This window comes from Pantherophis guttatus, chromosome 12 (assembly GCF_059756535.1).
Source record: "Pantherophis guttatus breed Tessera chromosome 12, ASM5975653v1, whole genome shotgun sequence".
NCBI lineage: Eukaryota > Metazoa > Chordata > Lepidosauria > Squamata > Colubridae > Pantherophis > Pantherophis guttatus.
This window is the reverse complement of record NC_142074.1, coordinates 20,085,185-20,107,520: the sequence shown is the minus strand read 5'-3', so window position 1 is coordinate 20,107,520 and position 22,336 is coordinate 20,085,185. Positions and strand designations below refer to the sequence as shown.

General features: G+C 43.4%; 1 protein-coding gene across 10 annotated transcripts in view; it reads left to right on the top strand.

Moving 5' to 3' along the window:
* The window catches only part of GRIA3 (glutamate ionotropic receptor AMPA type subunit 3), a 155,590-nt gene that overhangs the window by 125,859 nt on the left and 7,395 nt on the right, over positions 1–22,336 (top strand). For 3 of the 10 annotated variants that reach the window (XM_087877445.1, XM_087877446.1, XM_060692142.2), the window contains exons 13-14: positions 927–1,174; positions 20,782–20,896. In XM_087877445.1, coding sequence (XP_087733571.1) covers positions 927–1,174; positions 20,782–20,896 — 363 coding nt within the window. Of the gene's footprint in view, positions 1–926; positions 1,175–2,013; positions 2,129–20,781; positions 20,897–22,336 lie in introns of all 10 variants that reach the window. The other 7 variants (XM_087877449.1, XM_087877448.1, XR_015729664.1 and 4 more) reach the window with 6 other exon arrangements.

The window sequence follows — 22,336 nt, the reverse complement described above, 5'->3', positions numbered from 1 at the left end:
GCCATAAATGACAAATTCCTCCCCCCCTCCCGCATTTTCAGTATATATAAAAAAGAGAGCCATAAATTGCAGTGATTGCCTTTTCCTTAATCAAACAAGTTGATGGTGCCATCTCTGCAAATTCTATGCAAATAGGAGGAGGAAGATGTGTCGGATAGGTTCGCGCATTAAGTTCTTTGTAAAAATAGTAAAGGAAGTATATATATATAAATAAATAATCTCTCTCTCTCTCTCACTCACTCCCCCTCTCCCTCTCTCCCCTCTCTCTTCCTTTCCCTCCTTCTCCCTCTCCCCACTTTCTCCCTCTCTTTCTCTCTCTCCCTCCCTCTCTCTCCTTCTCTCTTCCTCTCTCTCCCTCCCTTTCTCTCCTTCTCTCTCTCCCTCCCTCTCCTTCCCTCTTCCTATCTCCCTACCTCTCTCCCTCTCCTTCTCTCTCTCCCTCCCTCCTTCTTCTCCCCCCTCTCCCTCTTCTTCTCTCCCTCCCTCTCTCTCCCTCTTCCTCTCTCCCTCTCTCCCACTCCCTCTCCCTCTCCCACTCTCTCCCTCCCTCCCTCCCTCTCCCTCTTCCTCTCTCCCCTCTCCCTCTCTCCCACTCTCTCCCTCCCTCCCTCTCCTTCCCTCTTCCTATCTTACCTCTCTCCCTCTCCTTCTCTCTCTCCCTCCCTCCTTCTTCCTCTCCCCCTCTCTCCCTCTTCTTCTCTCTCCCTCCCTCCCTCCCTCTCTCCCTCTCCCTCTCTCCCCTCTCCCTCTCTCCCACTCTCTCTCCCTCTCCCACTCTCTCTCCCTCCCTCCCTCTCTCTCCCTCTTCCTGTCTCCCCTCTCCCTCTCTCCCACTCTCTCCCTCCCTCCCTCTCCTTCCCTCTTCCTCTCTCTCTCTCTCCCTCTCCCTTTCTCCCTCCCTCCCTCTCCCCCTCTCTCCCTCTCAGAGATCCAAAATTGCTGTCTATGAGAAAATGTGGTCGTACATGAAGTCAGCAGAGCCCTCGGTGTTTGCCAAAACCACGGCCGACGGGGTGGCCCGCGTGAGGAAATCAAAGGGAAAGTTTGCATTCCTGCTCGAATCCACCATGAATGAGTACATTGAACAGCGAAAGCCCTGTGACACAATGAAAGTTGGTGGGAACCTGGATTCCAAAGGCTATGGTGTAGCAACTCCTAAAGGCTCAGCATTAAGGTGGGTGGAATAATATAACAATCTCCATGTTGTTATAGTATTCCACCTACCCTGATGTATTGTGTTGTCTTTTTTTCTTTTTTTTTTTCTTTCTTGTGGATTTGAGGTAAACATAAACAGTTTTTTTTAAAAAAAAAAACAAAAAACAAAATCTTAAAAAAACAGTATTCCATGGAGTTAAATACGATGGTAAATTACGGTTTTGTTGACCTGAATGCATCCATATATTATATTTTTCCCCCCCTAAATGTTCTCTCCGTGTTGTCCCTCCGGATGGTTGCTGTTTGTTTGTTTGTTTGTTTAATTTGACCGTCCAGTGGCTTTTTTCCCCCTCTCAATTGAAATGTTCAAAGCCCGAATTTAAAACCACCCTATGTAATGAACCTTAAATTGCATGCGGTGGTATTCTCGTTGTGTTTTTCCTTTTTTTTTTTCTTCCCCTTCCTCCTTTTTTCCTTCCTTCCTTTCTCTCTCTCTGAAGACAGTCTCCCCCCATCCTGCACCCCTCGGGGTTTTCAGCAAATGGATCCTTCCAACTTTACCCCGCCATTTGCTGTAACAAATCCACGCTCTCTAGCGCCACCTCCCTGTGGGTAAAAAAAATGACACCCTGCTTTAAAAACCCCAAACCAAAGTACTTTAAAACCAGAATCCACTGATCACCCCCCCCCCCAAAAAATCCAATTTTTTTAAAAAAACAGACCAAATCAAAGTTTTTTTTTTTTCCTTCTTCTTCTTTCTGGCCAATTTGTCCTTCCGCTCCTTTCCTTCTGCGTTTGAAACACCTTTAACCGAGCATCGCTGCATTATTCTTACGAGTTATGTTTTATCGTTTCAAGAAATGCTGTAAACCTGGCAGTATTAAAACTGAATGAGCAAGGCCTGTTGGACAAATTGAAAAACAAATGGTGGTACGACAAAGGAGAGTGCGGCAGCGGGGGCGGTGACTCCAAGGTCAGCCTCAATGCACCACAGTCGGGTACCTTAGTCAAGAGTAATCGGCAAAGCTGTTATTTGATGCATTGGGGGGGACAAAGAACTTTGTCATGGAGACCGTCTTGAATCCCTCAAGGTCAGGTCCCTCACTTGCCTTGTAGCTTCTTCCATTGGACAGCCTCCTCTTCTTCCTCCTTTCTTTATTGAACCGACAGGGAGAACTTGCCCTACTGGGTTGGCCTTGGCTGGTTGAGACCCACCATACAGACCATAATAGCCATAGCAACAGCGCTTAGACTTATATGCCACTTCATAGTGTTTTACTGCCCTCTCTAAGCTGTTTACAGAGTCAGCATATTGCCCTCAACAATCTGGGTCCTCGGAAGAGTGGAAGGCTAAGTCTACCATGAGCCGGTTAGGATCGAACTCCAGGCAGTGGGCAGAGTTAGCAACAGCAGTAGCATTTAGACTTACATAAACCACTCAGAGAATGCTGTAAAGCACTATGAAGGTATCTTCACAGTGCTTTAAAATGTTATCCGAGTGGTTTACAGAGTCAGGCATATCTGGGTCCTCATTTTACTGACCTCGGAAGGATGGAAGGCTGAGTCAACCTTAAGCCGGTCAGGATCGAACTCCTGACTGTAGGCAGAGTTAGTCTGCAATACCGCATTCTAATCACTGTGTCACCACAGCCCTTACCGCCCTTGAAAGGTTCATGGAACCACAGCAAAAATGGTTGATAGGTATCTATTTATTTAAATATGGGCTGTCCAACTCTGATTGGGGAGTGTAAAAAAATTGGGGGAAAAAACCCCACGAAAGCAACATAAAACGTTAAATCAGACAGCCCAGACTAAAATAATCTAAGTGACCAAAATCAACTAAACAAAATGGCCTTAAATAAATCATAAGCATCGGACCCAAATCTAGATTCACAGCCAGATTTTCAAAGCTTTCTGGAGGCCCAGAAGAGAGGGTGCCATTCTTATCTTGGTGTGTGTGTGTGTGTGTGTGTGTGTTTGTTGTGTGTGTTGTTTATGGGGTGCCATCCAGAGGTGGGTTTCAGCAGGTTCTGACCAGTTCTGGAGAACCGGTAGAGGAAATTTTGAGTAGTTTGGAGAACCGGTAAATACCACCTCTGACTGGCCCCGTCCCCATCTATTCTCTGCCTCCTGAGTCCCAGCTGATTGGAAGGAAATGGGGATTTTGCAGTAACCTTACCCTGGAGTGGAGAGGGAATGGAGATTTTGCAATATCCTTCCCCTGGAGTGGGGAGGGAAGGGAGATTTTGCAATATCTTCCCCCAGGAGTGGAGAGGGAATGGGGATTTTGCAGTAACATTTCCCTGGAGTGGGGTGGGAATGGAGATTTTGCAGTATCCTTCCCCTGGAGTGGAGAGGGAATGGAGTTTTTGCAATATCCTTCCCCCAGAAGTGGGGAGGGAATGGGGATTTTGCAGTATCCTTCCCCTGGAGAGGGAAGGGAATGGGGATTTTGCAGTATCCTTCCCCTGCCAGGCCCACCAAGCCACACCCACGGAACCGCTAGTAAAAAATTTTGAAACCCATCACTGGTCTGTAGTTCACTGCGATGTAACTTCCGCCTCTTTTTGTCCAATCTAAAAACCCTACTGGCATACAAAGAGCCTTAATAGAATTAATTCCATTCATTCATTGAAAGTTAATGTCACAAAAGACTCCATTCAATTTTGGAAGATTGCAATGGGAGGGAAGGGGGAAAAAATAATAATAACAACCAACTTTCTTCCCCCCCTCCTTCCCACTAAGAAAAGAAAGTGTAAGCACTTTCTGTAGTTAAGCAGCCTACTTACGGCAAAATTATTGATAGCAATTAAAACCGCGCAAGGAAGTTAGCGTGGTTCCCGCGTGGATCCCCTTGTAAAAAGGCACTTTTATCAGCAAGCCGGGTAGTCGTTTCCTTTAATCATATTTGGATAACTACAAAAAAGTGTAACGTGATTAAAACCAAGGAAGATGCATGTAATTTCCTTCTGTTTGCTAGGAAAAAAATCCAACGGGGAGAGGAAGGAAACAGGGTTGGGCTCCAAAAATGTTAGCAAGGGGTTCTTTGCCCGGTTGATGGGTGGGCGTGGCCATGGTGGGCGTGGCCTAGTTGACCTCCTGCACCACAGCTGGGGGGGGGATTGTTTTTGCCCTCCCCAGGTTCCGGAGGCTTTTCTCGAGCCTCCGGGAGGGCGAAAGCAGCCTCCCCAGGCTCTGGAGGCCCTCTGGAGGCCCTCTGGAGGCCAGAAATGCTTCCCAAATTTCCGGTAGGCCTGTTTTTTGCCTTCCCCAAGCCTCCGCGTGTGCCCTGCACTTACCTGCATCCAAAATAGGCTATGTGGGGACTCCTGCGAAGGGCGGGGTGGGTGGGCGGGGCCAACCAGAAGTGGGATTTGGGGGTTCTCCAAACTGCACAGAATCTTACCTAGAGGTTCTCCTAAACCCCTGCGAAACCCCAGCAGCCCATCCCAGAAGGAAATATCAGTATCCATTGGCACTCAAAGAAATAGTCTTTCCAGCTTAATCTTTGATGTAGTGCGTTCCCCATGCGACTAAGCAAAACCTACTTCCACCTGGCTCGTCCCTTCCTCTATACAGGTAGTCCTTGACTTATGAACACAGTTGGGACCAGAATTCCCATCGCTAAGCAAAGCAGTTATTAAGGGAGTCACACACCTGATTTTACGATCTTTGTCTGGACGCTTTGGTTGTAAGCAGAACTGCTCCAGAAACATCGACCGTCTTGTTCAGAAAGCGTTTTTTTCCTCTTGTTCCTTCGGCGAAAAATAACAAAATTCAATTAATTCGATGTACGAGGGGGTCCTTGGTGCCCTCTGAGTTTGCTTGTTTTCTTGCAGGCGTTTCATTACCCAAACTAGGTAACATCAGTTGTTTTAATATACAATTGGGTAACATCATCAGTTCTAGAAGAGGGTGGGGTTTGTGGACGAGGAGGAGGAGGAAGAAGAGAAGGAGGAGGAGGAGAGGAGGAGGAGGAGGAGGAGGAGGAGGAGGAGGAGCTGGGGATTCCTTAATGCTGCCTAAGCTTCTTGGTTTTCTTCCAGATGTTTTTAATATACAATTGGGTAACATCATCAGTTCTAGAAGAGGGTGGATGAGGAGGAAGAAGAAGAGGAGGAGGAGGAGCTGGGGATTCCTTAATGCTGCCTAAGCTTCTTGGTTTTCTTCCAGATGTTTTTAATATACAATTGGGTAACATCATCAGTTCTAGAAGAGGGTGGACGAGGAGGAGGAGGAGGAGGAGGAGGAGGAGGAGGAGGAGGAGGAGGAGGAGGAGGAGGAGGAGGAGGAGGAGGAGGAGGAGGAGGAGGAGCTGGGGATTCCTTAATGCTGCCAAAGCTTCTTGGTTTTCTTCCAGATGTTTTTAATATACAATTGGGTAACATCATCAGTTCTAAAAGAGGGTGGGGTTTGAGGAGGAGGAAGAAGAGGAAGAGGAGGAGGAGAAGAAGAAGATGATGACTGCGGGGTCCTTGGTGCCCTCTGAGCTTCCTTGTTTTCATTGCCCAAACTAGGTAATATCATCAGTGCAGTTTGCTGTCAGTTTATATTCTGATGGCTTTCGGTGAATCTCTCAGAGATTCTTTGGTTGGGCTGTTGGCTGTTGGCTTCTTTGGCAGTTTCTGGATTGGGGTGTTGTTGTTCTTACTTGATTGTCGTCTGATGTTAATCTTGGAGTTCAACTATGCTGATCTGGGTGCTGATTGCTGGTGTAGAGGTGCTCGGTTCTTTTTGTTCCTTTTTGGGCTGGGTGACAGTCTCCTTTCCATAGTCTATATAGACATTGTTAATGTCTAATCTGATGGATGTTGGCAAACAGATATAGTTTGCCGACCCTTGTCACGATCCGCGTGATGAAGGGAGCGGGGAAATAAGGACTTTTCTCTCCTAATTCCGTCGCTCCAGATTGCTCTTCTTCTTCGCTTGATTGTTTGTTTCGGCCACGCAAAGCTTCTTTTAAGAATGGAGAGCCTCATTTCCAGACTTAAAGCTCAAATCATCCAGGCTGCCTCCCCTGGGAATACAATATGGGTCAGGCCATTTCTAGACTCATCAAAGGCTTCAAAGCGGCTCATTACAGTTGTGTAGGGAGGTGGCGGCATCTCCTCTTTCCTTTGTCTTTACTGTCTCCTGTAAAAAAAAAAACAACAACAACAGATTCCCATCCCTTCTACTTTCTCAATGGATCGCAAAAGATTTGTGTTCCTCTTTGAACCCAAAGAGGAACACCCTGTAGTTTTTGCTCAAGGTAGTTTCAGTTAGTCCAGGGGTCAGCAACCTGTGGCTCTGGAGCCGCATGTGGCTCTTTCATCCCTCTGCTGCGGCTCTCTCTCACTTAAAATATGTGTCACAACCACCAATGTGCGACACCCGCCAGCACGCAATTTATTGTGCTTTTCAACCCCCGGTAGGCCAACCATGGATAAATCCAAGAAAAGAAAAGCTTCAGAAGAAAACAGAACGTTTAATTCAACTACATAGGCTAGTTTTTTGGCCGCTCAAGAAATAGTCAGGCATGGGAAGGGTTTTGTAGCTCCCGGTGTTTTCTTTTCTGTGGGAAACGGGTCCAAATGGCTCTTTGAGTGTTTAAGGTTGCAGACCCCTGAGTTAGTCAGTTGTGATTTTATATCATTTCCTTTGCTGGGCTGTAATGTCTTCACGCGGTGGCTCAGTGGCAATGAAGGGACACGGTGGCTCAGTGGCTAAGACGCTGAGCTTGTCGATCAGAAGGTCGGCAGTTCAACAGTATGAATCCCTAGTGCCTCGTAACAGGGTGAGCTCCCGTTACTTGTCCCAGTTTCTGCCAACCTAGCAGTTCGAAAGCAGGTAAAAAATGCAAGTAGAAAAATAGGGACCACCTTTGGTGGGAAGGTAACAGCGTTCCGTGCACCTTTGGTGTTTAGTCATGCCGGCCACATGACCACGGAGACTTCTTCGGACAGCGCTGGCTCTTCGGCTTAGAAACGGAGATGAGCACCGCCCCCTAGAGCTGGAAACGACTAACACACATGTGCGGGTGTACCTTTACCTTATCCCTGACTTCAAAAGCATTAATTCCCAACCTTTAAGTAAGACAGCTCAGTTGCAAATATTCAAGAGAGATTTCTTAGGCAAGGAAGGTTAGATTTCTCCTTCTTTTTTCTTTTGTTTCTTTTTCTCGGTGAAAAGTGTTTATCCTTGGAGGAATAGCTCTCGGACAGAGAGACAGTAACCTAGCTAGCTGTTTCAAGTTTTTGTTTTTTTTTCCTGGAAGAACAATGCAAGATTACCTAAAAAATTCTCATGTGTATAATAACCTTGCAGATATACATGCCATGGTGTCTTCCAGCTATTTTGGACTACAGCTCTTGTAAGCAGTTCCCACCGGCCAAGATGACTCAGTCAAATGGAAATTGAAAGGCCATAATACCTGGAGGATGGCTGGATCGTTGGACGCTGAGCTATTTATATATCATTTGCTTTTATTTAACTTGTTTCCTGCTGTTCTTCTGTTTGCGGCATTTTGAGCCGGTGTCCACAGTCTGATGTGAAAGTTCCGTTAAAAAGTAGACTATTGACTAAAAAAAAAAAAAAAGACCAACACGTAACTTGCCCTATGCTGATGATGCCACCTACTCTGGTAATGAAATGTCTACAAGAAGACAAACACCAAGAACCCAATGATTCAACTCTGAACTATGTGTCTTTGTGCGGCCCCCCACTCACCCACATGTCAAGGTTGGTGTAGAGAGCTTTATTCTCCTGGCAGCTCTGCGCATGCGCACACTGGGAACAGGCTCACGCTGTTCTTCTCCCTCACTGATGTCAGACTCCAGAGACTCCGCAGGCAGCAAAGAACTACCAGATGGCCTTGGTCCCCTCTCTGCCTCCGACTCAGAGCCATCGTTCGAGCCCTCCCCAGACTCCAGGGCTGGCCCACGTTCCTTCCCAACCTCCTCACTGTCTGAATCTCCTGCCAGCTCTGCTGGCCGCTGGCGGGCCACAACGAGGACTACCTGTATAGCTCTTTCCAAATTTTCCTCTATCCTTCTTATGTGGCAGGCTGAAAATAGGGCCGAAGGTATGTGGGGTATTTTCACCCGTTCTCTCCTTAGAAGGAATTTCATATCTTGTTCTTTGGTTTCATCCTCCCTGCCTTTCTTGCTTGGCATTTTTATAACGTTGCGCCTACCTACACAAATCCTTTATGTCAAGTTCTTATTGTGACCTTAAATAAGCAATTCGTAACCCACATATTTCCACCCACTCGGCTTTTGTCATCGTTGTGAAGTATTGGCAATAATAAAGTGACAGGCTGATTAGCTGCACTGCTTGAGGATTCTTATGGAGAGAAGAATCCAGAAGCTTCTACGTATGGAAGAATAATTATTTGTGAATGTTGGCATCATCCATGCTGTTATCTCCTTGGGCTTCATAAAGGGCCAGGTTCTCACTCCCCATTTGTGGGGGGAGGGGGGGTGAACGGACCATAACAGTGTTACAACACTTCCTTGCATGGAGAAGATCTAAGCTTCAGTCTAGAATAGAGTAGAGTAACAGAGTTGGAAGGGACCTTGGAGGTCTTCTAGTCCAACCCCCTGCTTAGGCAGGAAACCCTACACCACTTCAGAAAAATGGTTATCCAATCTCTTCCAGTGTTGGAGCATTCACAACTTCTGGAGGCAAGTTGTCCCACTGGTTAATTGTTCTAACTGTCAGGAAATTTCTCCTTAGTTCTAGGTTGCTTCTTTCCTTGATTAATTTCCACCCATTGCTTCTTGTCCTACCTTCAGGGGCTTTGGAGAATAGCTTGACTCCCTCTTCTTTGTGACTACTCCTCAAATATTGGAAGACTGCTATCATGTCACCCTAGTCCTTCTTTTCATCAAACTAGACATACCCAATTCCAGCAACCGTTCTTCATTTGTTTTAGCCTCCAGGCCCCTAATCCTTTTGGTTGCTCTTCTCTGCACTCTTTCTAGAATCTCCACATCTTTTTTTACATTGTGGTGACCAAAACTGGATGCAGGATTCCAAGTAAGGCATTATAAAGTGGTATTAACACTTCACGTGATCTTGATTCTATCCCTCTGTTTATGCAGCCCAGAACTGTGTTGGCTTTTTTCTGGCATCTGCTGCACACGGCTGGCTCATATCTAAATGGTTGTCCACTAGGACTCCAAGATCTCTTTCACAGACTTTCAGACTTAATTTATTGTCGCAGATATTATATGTAGGAAAGTGACAGGGAGTTTCCCTCATTGGCTGCCTTCCAGATGTGGTTGAACATGCTAGGTTGAAAAATTGATCAGGAGAATTGATTAAGGTATTTCCCCCCCCTTCTTTTCTAGTATTTTAGAAGGTCATTTAAACAGTCTTTGTGTGTTCCTGGTTGACATATTCTTCTCGTGGGACCAAGCAGCTTTGTGAGCCAAAAAATGGAACTTGTGGATCTGATCTTAGATGTATTGTTTGTATTGTTATGTTAAAAGAAGAGGTGTCTGTAGCTTCTTTTGGGTCTAAAAGACCCAAGTTAGAAATCTTGAGGTTTTCAGTTTTGTTGTGTTCTACTTGGTTAGCAGGATTATAGCGCTTGCTTCGAAAGAATTTGAGCATTCGTGCTTAATTCAAATTTTCATTTCCACTGATGTGACAAAGCTGCAAATTTAAGCGCAGTGATCTTGGAGCCAGTTTGGAGCTTAGTCCTCAGTGCGTGGCATTGCAATTGTGCAATTGTTTCTTCCTTTTAAAATAACCTATTCCTAAGGAAAAAAAAGTTTATGAATTGGGCACTTTGAGAACGAAAAATGAGTAACAATTTACCAAATGGCAACTTCTTCTAAGTTCCCTGAAATAGGCAAACTCCCCCTGGGGAGAATTTAATTGTTCATATTAACCTCACTGCGGTGAAGCTGGAGTTTATTGAGATGAATCTTTTATATATATATATATATATATATATATGGTGGAATGAGCGAATACTTTTGAGATAGATGCAGACAACTATTTTAAACCATAGTTGTCTGCATCTATCTAAAAAGTATTCGCTCATTCAACCAGATTAAAGAACATTCTCCCTGGAGCATATCAGGCACCGGAGGAGAGATTAAAAAAAAAAAATAAAAATGGCTTGATCAAATCAAATGTCACTTATGCAAAAGGATAAACTGGGACACAAAAGAAATCTTTTAGGAGTAATCAGGTCATCTGTATGTTTCAGAGAACCAGGAAACTGTGCTTAGGAAACACCTTGGTACAAAAGAGGCATAATATGGCTAGTAGCTTTTGACTTAAAAATGCTCGTGTTAAGGATACTGTTGAGTTACACCCGAAGTTGTGATTTATAAAGCAGAGTACAGTTCGAGTTTTACACATGGAAATGTTTTGAGAGTAATTGTGATTAACATACAGACAAACTGGGTTTTATAGTATTTTACTTTTAGGGAAAAGCAAAATCATAGTCCTTTAACAATCCAAGTCTTAGCCATATAAAGTGCAATATAAAATCAATCCAGGAATATAAAATCTTCTTACCAGTTTGTAGAAAAATACAAGGAACAATCAGGAACAATGTAAAAACAGTTCAATAAATATCAAAAAGCAGTAAATAAATAATCATGATCAAACAATGATCATATAGAGAGCTCAAAAAGAGTTACAGCATAGCAGCAGGTAAAAATGGTGTAGTGTCCACAACTAACCATAATTGAGTTCTCCTTAAATACATTGGCTACAGAGCTCAGCCAATCAGGATGCAGAATGACTCAGCACAGTTCTTAAAGCTATATAATACATTCACATAATACAGACATACAATGTTGGCTTATATATTTCCTGGCCAACCAATTAGGCAATAACCATTTCCTAACAGCTCGCATGTATGTAAAGCAAGGTATACATTCTGTAATAAGTGGATAAATTAGTTAGTGGGATCCTTGGTGCTGTCTGAAGCTTGGTTGTTCTCTTGCAGACCCAAAAGTGGTTGTCAAGAGGGAACTGGATTTTCTGGTTTTTCTTTGAAGATGTTTCGCTTCTCATCCAAGAAGCTTCTTCAGCTCTGGCTGGATGGTGGGGAATGGAAGGATTGATACTCCTTGCAGAGAGTGGGTCATTCGCATTCCTTTACAGAGTCATTGAGACCACTTGGAGGTTTATCTGTGTTACCTGAGTAGTGCAAATGGGTGTGGAGTGGCCTCAACGGCTCTCTAAAAAGGATGCAAATGACCAGCTGTCTGCAAGGAGCATCAATCCTTCCATTCCCCACCATCCAGCCAGAGCTGAAAAAGCTTCTTGGATGAGAAGCGAAGTGTCTTCAAAGAAAAACCAGGAAGTCCAGTTGCCTCCTGAAAAAAGCACCTTTGGGAAAACCATGACTTGGATGACTGAGAATCTCCGTAGACATTTCTCTTGCAGATGTTAACCCAACTAGGTAACATCATCAATGCCAGAAGGGTGCTAGGAATTAGTGCTAGGAATTAGCACGTTTGGTGAACCCAGTTAATTGGCTGATTTAGCAACCCCTTAATAAAACAAGCCAGAACTTATATTTTGCACGAACTAGGCATGGGTTCTTCCCTTGGAAGCATCCTAAGCATTTCATGCCTTTTCTCTCTTAGCAACTAGGTCTGTTAAGTTTGCTCAGGCGAAATTCCCAGCACCTTGGATCGATTAGAAGTTCTAACTTGATACTGTTGGAGTAGAATATTGGATGTATCTCAATGCCTGATTGATCCCTACCATTCCTGGTGCCAACTGATCTTTCTTTGGCTAAGAATGGGAGATATGTATCCGGCCTCATTTATTATGGATGTATTTCTCGCTCTCCCTCCATAATTCCCAAGGTATTTAGAATCAGAATCATGGAGCTACAAAGGAAAGGAATTGAGGTCCACAGGTCTTAAAATTGCAAAGGTTGGAGACCCCAATTTAGATCCTTCATCTCCAGGTGAGGAACAAAAGATGCTTTAGAAAGACTCAAAGATCATAAGGGTGCCAACTCATGTGACCCATTCTTCCACTGAATTGTAAAAAGTTTGAAGACCGGTTAAATAATTGGCCCACGTGATTTTCAATTGAAAGTGCTAACTTCCCTAAACATGAATCATTATTTATTTATTTTTATTTTATTAAATTTCTATACCGCCCTTCAATCATGTTGGTGCGTGGACCATTGACTGTTCTACTGTTGCGGCCTGTCGGCCGCCAGCTCTTCCAGCACCTGAATCAGAGGAGGAGGAGGAGGTGTGGGAATCCGGGTCAGCATCAGGGCAACCTGGGAGCTCCGAGGGGGAAGAGGGAATGGAGCTGTCAGAGAGACAGAGAGAGAGAGAGAGAGAGAGAGAGAGAGAGACAGACAGACAGACAGACAGACAGACAGACAGACAGACAGACAGACAGACAGACAGACAGACAGAGCCTGGGCCATCATTCAGCCCTCAGATTGAGAGTCAACAGCCCCCAGGTCTGGAGGTGGCTGATGGGGAAGAGGAGGAACAGCTGGGTCCAGTGCCTGATGCAAGGATGCGCAGAAGGCAGAGGAGAGGAGAACAGTAGAAATCTATGGGCTGGTCCTTGGGATGGAAGAACCACCGCTGGTAGTGAAGGCCCCCTAACTCTGGGAATAAAAGGCAGGGGACAGAGATGAATAGATGTGGCAGACAAGTATTCATCTCCCTGCCGGACTGACTTATTAGCCTGTGGTGAGAGAGAAACTTTTTGCTGGAGTTGCTGGCGCTCCTAATAAAGGAATCTTTGAGTTAACTTCAGAGGGTTTGTCGTGTTTGGGGAGCTGGGTCAGAACATCTACAGTAGTTCCTCACCATCTGGCAAAGTGTCATTCCTAAGAGGAGTTAACCTTTTCCTTCTAGTCTGGGGAAAAAAAACCTTTTTCTGAGCAATCATGAATAATGGATGCACACCTGCTCCTAGTACACCTGGCCATTAGCTTGTTTGTTTTTATTTCAGTGCTTCCTCCTTTTCTCTCGGGCAGTTGAAAAAGTTCTTACCTGCAAGCTTGTTATTTTTTGCCATACAGTACAGATCCGAAGTCAAACATTTTACAGTATTAATGGACTGAAGAATCATTGTCGATCCACCTGCTTATAGCATTCTTCGTCTGATACATTACCTTAATTGCACAGAAAGCAATTGAGTACAATCGTAACTCAGTCTCTTCCTTTATATCAATACAAGACAAATTGTCCAAGGGACTTTTGTGTTCTTTTGAAAAAAAATTCTTTTTCTTTTCCCTGAGACGGAGAGTATGGAATATCCCAGACGAAGATCAATTGGTAGATGGAATGTTTAAATATTTTAATGTTCCTTTTCTTGACTGAAGTAATGCATATTCACTTAAACAACAAAAGAAAGCCAGCTATATTATATCCCTCAAACAAATCTTGTTGGATCACATCAAAGGCAATGTAGTTTGCTGAAGAGCAATGCCTGCCAAGAATTGCGCTGCAATTCTATTGAAATATTTCTGCAAAAGGAAGAGGTCTGAAGTGGCTGTTGTATCGCTGCTATTTCTACCAAACAAGTCAGTGGAAATTTACCTTGACTTCTTAACATTTCCAGCAATGCCAGGAAGCAGAATAACAGAACAGAATAATAACATTGTAGAGTTGGAAGTCTTACAGCCTAACCACTTGTTCAGGCAAGAGACCCTATACCATTCCAGACAAATGGTGATGCAACATCTTCTTAAAAACTTCCAATGTTGGAGCATTTACGACTTCTGGAGGCAAGTTGTTCCACTGGTTAATTGTTCTCACTGTCAGGAAATTCCTCCTTAGTTCTAAGTTGCTTCTCTCCTTGATTAGTTTCCACCCATTGCTTCTTGTCTTGCCTTCAGGTGCTTTGGAGAATAGCTTGACTCCCTCTTCTTTGTGGCAGCCCCTGAGATATTGGAAGACTGCTATCATGTCCTTCTTTTCATCAGCCTAGACATACCCAGTTCCTGCAACCATTCCTCATAGGTTTTAGCCTCCAGTCCCCTAATCATCTTTGTTTTTCTTCTCTGCACTCTTTCCAGAGTCTCAACATCTTTTTTTTAATAATATGGTGACCAAAACTGGATGCTGTATTGATGAAGCAGATTTTGTGACACTGTTAATTAAATGTTGTCACCTTATTTTTGATGGAGCTTAGACTAATACACAATACCGTGACAATATCAAAATTGTACTAGGATTTGTTTTGAAGGGGACGTGGTGACTCAGTGGCTAAGATGCTGAGCTTGTCGATCAGAAAGGTCAGCTGTTCAGCAGTTCGAATCCCTAGCACCGTGTAACAGGGTGAGATCCCGTGACTTGTCCCAGCTTCTGCCAACCTAGCAGTTCGAAAGCACGTAAAAAATGTAAGTAGAAAAATAGGGACCACCTTTGGTGGGAAGGTAACAATGTTATGTGCGCCTTTGGCATTTAATCATGCCGGCCACTGACCACGGAGACGTCCTCGGACAGCGCTGGCTCTTTGGTTTTGAAACGGAGATGAGCACCGCCCCCTAGAGTCGGGAACGACTAGCACGTATGTGCAAGGGGAACTTTTACCTTTACCTTGTTTTGAAGACGAAGCAAAAGCTGTCCATAGATTATTATTTGCAACCAGGAGAGAGAGGGAAAACACTTTTTAAAAACAAACAAACAAATAGCTTAGTATGGATTCCTCTTACACCCTAGAGGCAAACAGATGCAAACTCCAGAAGGCTGGGGAAGAAGACAACAAACAACAGAACAAATTTAGTTGAAAAGTAAATTCAACCGAGAACTGTGCCCTTCAGCCTTCCCTCTCCTGCATTCCTGATAAGACTTGAGTGGATTTGCTGAAACTTTTAAGGAGGGATATAAAAGATTTATAAAACCTTGAAGCTCTATGATTTTCTGTAGAACTTCTCCGACATCCAGGTCATGGTTGTCCCAAGGGTGTTTTTTCAGGAGGCGACTGGACTTTCTCCAAAAGAACGTCTTCAAAACAAAAAAACAAAAACAAGGAAGTCCAGTTGCCTCCTGAAAAAGCATCTTTGGGACTTGAAAATCTGTCCATTCCAGATCTATAGGATAACAAAATAACAGTGTTGGAAGAGACTTGGAGGTCTTCTAGTCCAACCTATGCTCAATCAGGTGACCCTATATAGCTGTCCAATCTCTTCTTGAAAACCTCCAGTGATGGAGCCCCCACAACTTCTGGAGGCAAGCTGTTCCACTGGTTAATTGTTCTCCTTAGTTCTAGGTTGCTTTGCTCCTTGATTAGCTTCCATCCATTTTTTTTCTTGCCTTGCCTTGGGGTGTTTTGGAAAATATGTTGACCCTCTCTTCTTTGTGGCAGCCCCCAAATATTGGAATTTTTTTTTTTTAAAGAACACCTATAAGATTTGGAGGGACGCGGTGGCTCAGTGGCTAAGACGCTGAGCTTTTTTTTAAAAATTTGATTTATATGCCGCCCTTCTCTGGAGACTCAGGGCGGCTTACAATGCGCTAAGCAATAGCCTTCATCCTTTTGTATATATTTATACAAAGTCAGCTTATTGCCCCCACAAACTGGGTCCTCAATTTACCTACCTTAGAAAGGATGGAAGGCTGAGTCAACCTTCAGCCTGGCGAGATTCGAACCTGCAGTAATTGCAGGCAGCTGGTCTTAATAACAGGGTGCTTTAGACCACTGTACTACCAAGGCTCTTTTGTCAATCGATCGGCAGTTCAGCGGTTCGAATCCCTAGTGCAGTGTAACGGGGTGAGCTCCTGTTCCTTGTCCCAGCTTCTGCCAACCTAGCAATTCGAAAGCACGTAAAAAAAAATGCAAGTAGAAAAAATAGGGACTACCTTTGGTGGGAAGGTAACAGCATTCCGTGCGCCTTTGGTGTTGTGTCATGCTGGCCACATGACCACGGAGACGTCTTCGGACAGCGCTGGCTCTTCGGCTTTGAAACAGAGATGAGCACCACCCCCTAAAGTCAGCAATGACTAGTACATATGTGCGAGGGGAACCTTTACCTTATAAGATATGGAAAGAAGATATTATAATAAAAGAGGAAGAAGTTGGATGGATAGATGGATAGATATAACCATATTTTCAGAAATGTTCATGAGTCTAAAGTCATCAATGGTAGCATCCCTCCATGGCAACGCATTTCACAAATTTGTCTACTCTCCTTTTAAATTCCTCTAAATGAATAGCCATCCCACTTCTTCTTTCAGAAAATTTAATCTCGCATTGCATAAAAAGGAACTTCCTTGATCTACACCCTTTAGAAGAGAAGCTATTCATCTATAGTGCAAACTGAAGGATCAAGAAGATGACCTTTGATCAGTCTGGTTCACCATTGTGAATTTTCATTCAGGAAGCTCAGAAACATGGGTGACTGTATCAATTGCTTCTCGTTACTTACAAATGGCTTGTGCATCCTTCTGCGTCTATCTGATTTATTGCATATATATATATATATATATGCATATTCTTTCTAGCCAGGTTTTACCTACATAAACTAAGTTGTTTTGCAGCTCTGGTTGTGTGAAATCTCATTCACAAGCTTCAGGGCTTTTTTTTCTGTTGACAAACTGCAACTCTGTGTTGCTCTCTGGGAGACACAGAGTTGCAGTTTGTCAACAGAAAAAAAAGCCCTGAAGCTTGTGAATGAGATTTCACACAACCAGAGCTGCTCCCACGTAAAATTGGAGGTGTCTTGGCAACGTTTCGACGAAGTCTCATTCATCATCTTCAGGCTGGTGTTTTCGGCTTCGTGCTTCTAGGAGCAATGTGTGTGATCGCAGCTGTTTCTTCCTTTTAACTGCTAGTGGGGGTGTGAACTGATTGGGTGGGAGCTTGGCTGTGTTCTGATTGGGTGGAGGTGTGTTCTGATTGGTTGGGGGTTTGGCTGTGCTCTGATTGGATGGGGGGTTATCAGAACACACCTCCACCCAATCAGAACACAGCCAAGCTCCCACCCAATCAGTTCACACCCCCACTGGCAGTTAAAAGGAAGAAACAGCTGCGATCACACACATTGCTCCTAGAAGCACGAAGCCGAGAACACCAGCCTGAAGATGACGAATGAGACTTCGTCGAAACGTTGCCAAGACACCTCCAATTTTACGCGGGAGAAAACCTGAATAACCAAAGACCTACATACAAACACCTGCAAAAACCTCAGAAAACATATATATATATTAATCTCAATGTATGCACCCCGAAAAGCTACTCCATCGACACTACATTTGTGATGACCAGGAGAACATCAAAGGCTCAATCGATCCAAAGCTAAATTTTACTCCTGGGAAAACCAAACCAAAAAAATGTATTCCGTCACAAAGAAGGAATCTCATTGCAGGAACAAAATATCTTGATGGAAAACGGAACAGAACTATTTAGAAAGATGCTCCCCTTCCTAACTCATCAAGGAAACGCAACTCTTCTATGGTTCATTTTTCTTACATTGAGAAAAGCACCAACGAGAAATCTAGACAGATACGAAGCTCTACGCCATTCGATTGAAAACTCGGCAGACTTAATTGAGATTTCGTCTTTGGGGAGATTGAATGCTGATGAATGGCTGCATTCAACTTCTGCCTTTGAAAAGGAAGTGAATAAGCCATCAGCAGCCAACGTTTGCATTCAGAAGCCCCCCCCCTTCCCAGAAAGGATGGAAAGGCAAAACAACATCTGTTTCATAAATACGCAGGCCATCGAGGGTCATCCAATGTTAGCACCTCCATGCAATTTCAGATAATCTCCTCCAGGTTGCTGCATCACACCACTCAGGAAGAATTGGGGGGGTGGGGAGATAGAGTTGCTTTTCCTTGTGCTTAATTGAGAGCAAAACAAAAGGAAGAAGGTGTTCTCACTCAGCTCCCCAAACATGACAAACCTTCTGAAGTTAAATCAATGATTCCTTTATTAGGAGCCCCAGCAGCCCCGGCGAAAAGTTTCTCTCTTTCAGCAGGCTAATTAGACTGTCCGGCAGAGAGATGAATAGTTGTCTGTCACATCTATTCATCTCCACCCCCTGCCTTTTATCCCAAGAGCTAAGGTGGGGCTTCGTTTGCAGTGGTGGCTCTTCCATCCCAAGGACCAGCCCATAGATTTCCGCTGCTCTCCTCTCCTCTGCCTTCTGGGCATCCATGCATCAGGCACTGGACCCAGCTGTTCCTACTCTTCCTCATCAGCCACCTCCAGACCTGGGGCTGTTGACTCTCCATCTGGGGACTGATTGACAGTCCAGGCTCTGCCTCTGTCTCTCTCTCTCTCTCTCTCTCTGCCAGCTCCACTCCCTCTTCCCCCTCAGAGCTCTCAGGTTGCCTTGATGCTGGCCCTGACTCCCACGCTGCCTTCTCCTCCGATTCACCTGCTGGAGGGGCCACAACAGCAGGTAGGTGGGGTGGGAAGGTCTAATTTACTGTTTCAGTTTGGATAGCAAAGCATATCAGATCGGCTCTGAAGAAAAAGGAGAGTGCACATCATTTCATTTCACGCAAGGCTTCTGCTGAATATTTTCCAAGTGATGGTAGCATATTGTAGGCAGTTATGCTGCTCAAAGAGATGGTTAACCAAGATAGGCAGCCTTGTCTCTGGATTTTTTTAACTCAGGGTTGAGATTCCTTGAGCAGAATAAGTAAACATAGCTTATTGTTGGTCAAAGTAAAGCAGCGGTGTGGATTGGTTTGTTATTAATCTGCCTCTGGATGTTTCCATATTTCTCCCAATTTGGTTTAAGCGTGTCATGTGAACTAAGCCATAGGAAGTTGGAAACCATATCAAGCTATCAACCAGTGCTTGCTAAGCGAACCGTGGTTGAATAACAAACTGCATGAGCTTCATAAGGGAATTGATACCACTGGACTGTTGCGGGGTTAGCGATGTACAAATTAGCGCACAGATTGATCAAAAGGTGTTCAGGGGAACTGAATGTACTGCAGATTCTTGGATTCTTTTCGAACTTCAGAAAACCGTGGGACTTTGAGCAGATCCGAAAGTTTCCAACTTTGCTTCAGTGGAGGATTCTGTGACCTAAAGTTTACAGAATTGACAGAGTGGATGTGGGTTGACTCAGGTGTCAGGGTTCCAAGTAATACATCCATAGCAAACAGAACTCCAAGGCAGGTGAATTCCTCAAAGAACAGGTTTATTGGATATATCGTATTGGCACAGGCTGATGAAAACCGACTCTGAATGTTCCTGCGGTTTCCACCTAATTAAAAGTAAAAGTTTTCTCCCTTCCCCAAACGATCAGTCACATGGTCCAATCAGGTTCTGTCCGGTTGCATGGTAACATCACTCCTCCTCTCTCTGACAAACCTGTGGGAATGTCCTTAGTTCCCAGGAGAAAGTATTTTCTCACCCCAGCTATCTCTATTTCCCCCTTTCTATCCTTCAGCTCCAGTGTGGCAACACTGAAGCCTCAAAATGGTCAGGTCAGCTTCAGGGTTGACATCAGGAATGCAATGGTTTCCTGGATTTGTGGTTATATTTTTTGAAAGATTCAACTCCCTTGTCCTCAATAAGTACTTCTTTAAAGCCCTTCTCAGTGAGAACAGGATATCGTGACATTGTGACTATGATTAGGAATCTCTGCACAGTTCTAGGGCTGTATATCTATATCTATTCAGGGTATCTTGCCCCTAAACCTAAGAATAAACAAGCCCGCAAAACTGTAAGCTAATTTCTTTGTGCATTGGGAGAGAAAGTGTTTGATCTTTTCTTTTGATCTTGTGTAGAGAAATCTGGATATTCTTGAATTTCCCACCAAATAGCTTGGTTGCCGGAAAAGGGATGGCAGAACCTAGAGGTGGAGTGAAAAGAGGAATCAGCCTAGAATCCCTACGTCAGTATTTCTCAACCTTGGAAGCTTGAAGATGGGTGGACTTCAAATCCCAGAGTCCCCCAGCCAGCGCTGCTGGCTGGGGGATTCTGGGAGTTGAAGTCCACCCATCTTCAAGCTACCAAGGTTGAGAAACACTGCCCTACGTAGTCACGAGCAAACTAAGTCCAACTCTCCTTGAATTCCGTAGGTCCTTATCCAATTCCAACCAGGTGCTAACCGTTAGTTGAGAAGATTCTTCTGCATAGTACTTTTAGCAATCAATGATTTCACGGGATCTTCCTGTGCGGGCAAAGACAGGGTGGTGTAAAAAAGATGATTTGAACTCAGCCATCCTCTCTGGTTCTTTCTGTTAGCTCAATAAGGAAGCCTTTGAGGATAAAAGTCTGTCCCAAAGCTACTGCAGGCTGACGAACGGTATCCACCGTACAATCCTAAACCAACCAAACGGGGAAATCAGATCCCACGCTTTCCACGGAACGGATTTAACAGCATGTGCCGATTACTCAAAGCGATATGGGCAGGACCTGGTGATCGAGTGGTGTTCTAGAAGTTTAAACTTTCTTTATAAAGGGGTTTGATCCAGTTTGCCTGCAGTATGAGCTAAATATTCCTATATATGTATGTATATATGTATATATATATGTATATATGTATATGTATATATATATGTATATATCTATACACACCGCTAGTGATACTAGAGCTATATCTTTTGACGTTTGCAGCCAGGAACCCTGCTTTATCGCTTTGTATAGTTTGAAAGTAGTTTAAAGCTTGAATAACATAAAATAACATAATATAATGTTATTTATGTTATTTCCCACGTAAAGAACTCCTGTAAACCTTGCAGTATTGAAACTCAGTGAACAAGGCATCTTAGACAAGCTGAAAAACAAATGGTGGTACGATAAAGGTGAATGTGGTGCCAAGGATTCCGGAAGCAAGGTCAGTTTTGCAGTTTGCTGAAGGATTTTCTCTGATTCCCCCTTTTTTTTCTCTTTTCCATTATTATTTTTGAGCCCTCGTTTCATTTCTCTCTCCCCCCCCCCAAAGTTATCTCTTTATCTTCTGAAGGTTAAGCAGTGAACTCTTTTTATTAAAAAAAAAAAAATAATCCATCCTCCCAAAGGAGAAGTTCCATTGAAGAGTTAGCTAAAGGGTTAGCTCAGCTCGACTTTCTTTATTTTTATTTTTCCTTTGCAATAATATATATATATAATATAAATATATATATATATATATATTTGGAGGGGGTTTTTTTTGGCATTCGATGCAACTTCATTCTTGCTTTCTTCTCTCTCTTCTCTCTTCTCTCTCTCTCTCTCTCTTTCTCTCTCTGTGTCTCTTTTTTAAAGTCGAGGGATTTTTTTGATGTTTTATTATTATTTTTTTGTCCTTGGAATTAGCCAAAGTCACTCCGTATAAAAAAATCACTATCTGGTGGCTTTTTTCATCTCGCACATATTTCTTTTTAAAAAAAACGTGCCTCGAGAGAGAAGTTTGCCTTTGATTGAAATCTTTCTCCGCTCACCATTTGCAAAAAGGCCCTTAGACTTCATTTATTTGGTTTGTAACTTCCTTCTCAATACAGTAATGGGGAAGGGGGGAAAAAAACCACAAACAAATCACGAAGAGACTCATGAATGCTAAAGCTGATTATTTTCGAGCGGATAGTTGGAAAAGCATAAAATATATTTTTTTTCTTAGAAAGACCTGAGACATTTTATTTTTCAATTTTTTTTAAAATAGTGCATTGTTTTATTGCAAATCCGTTCCATAAATGTAACTCTTTATCTTCAGAAGGTTAAGCAGAGAACTATTTTTATATGCCAAAGGAGACTTTCATTGAAGAATTAGCCAAAGGGATAGTCGGACTTTCTTTTTCTTTGCAATAACACATCCCCACAATATTATTATTATCATTATTATTATCATTATTATCATTATTATTATTATTATTATTTTGCATATGGTGCCAATCTGTTCTTTCTCTCCTTTCTCTTTCAATCTTTTTTTTTAAAACCAAGGGTTTTTTTTGTTGTTGTTGTTGTTTTGTTTTTGCTTCTTTAAATTGGCCCAAATCACTCCATATTAAATCATCCCCTGCGGCTTCTCTGTTTTGCACAGATAAAATACGCAACGCCGACCAAAGACTGCAGAGTTTTCCTAGAAATTTTGTCACTTCTTTCTAGGTACAGTGAAAGGGAGGGGAAAACACCCCAGAACATACATGAGTATTAAAAAAAAAAACCGAGCATTTTTGAGAGGATAAGTCTTTAATGAGCATAAACATCCTCTTATTTTTTTTTTAAAAAAAATTCTAATATTGCATTGTTTTATTGCAAATTCATTCCATAAATGTTAGCCATTCGGTTGCTTTAAAAA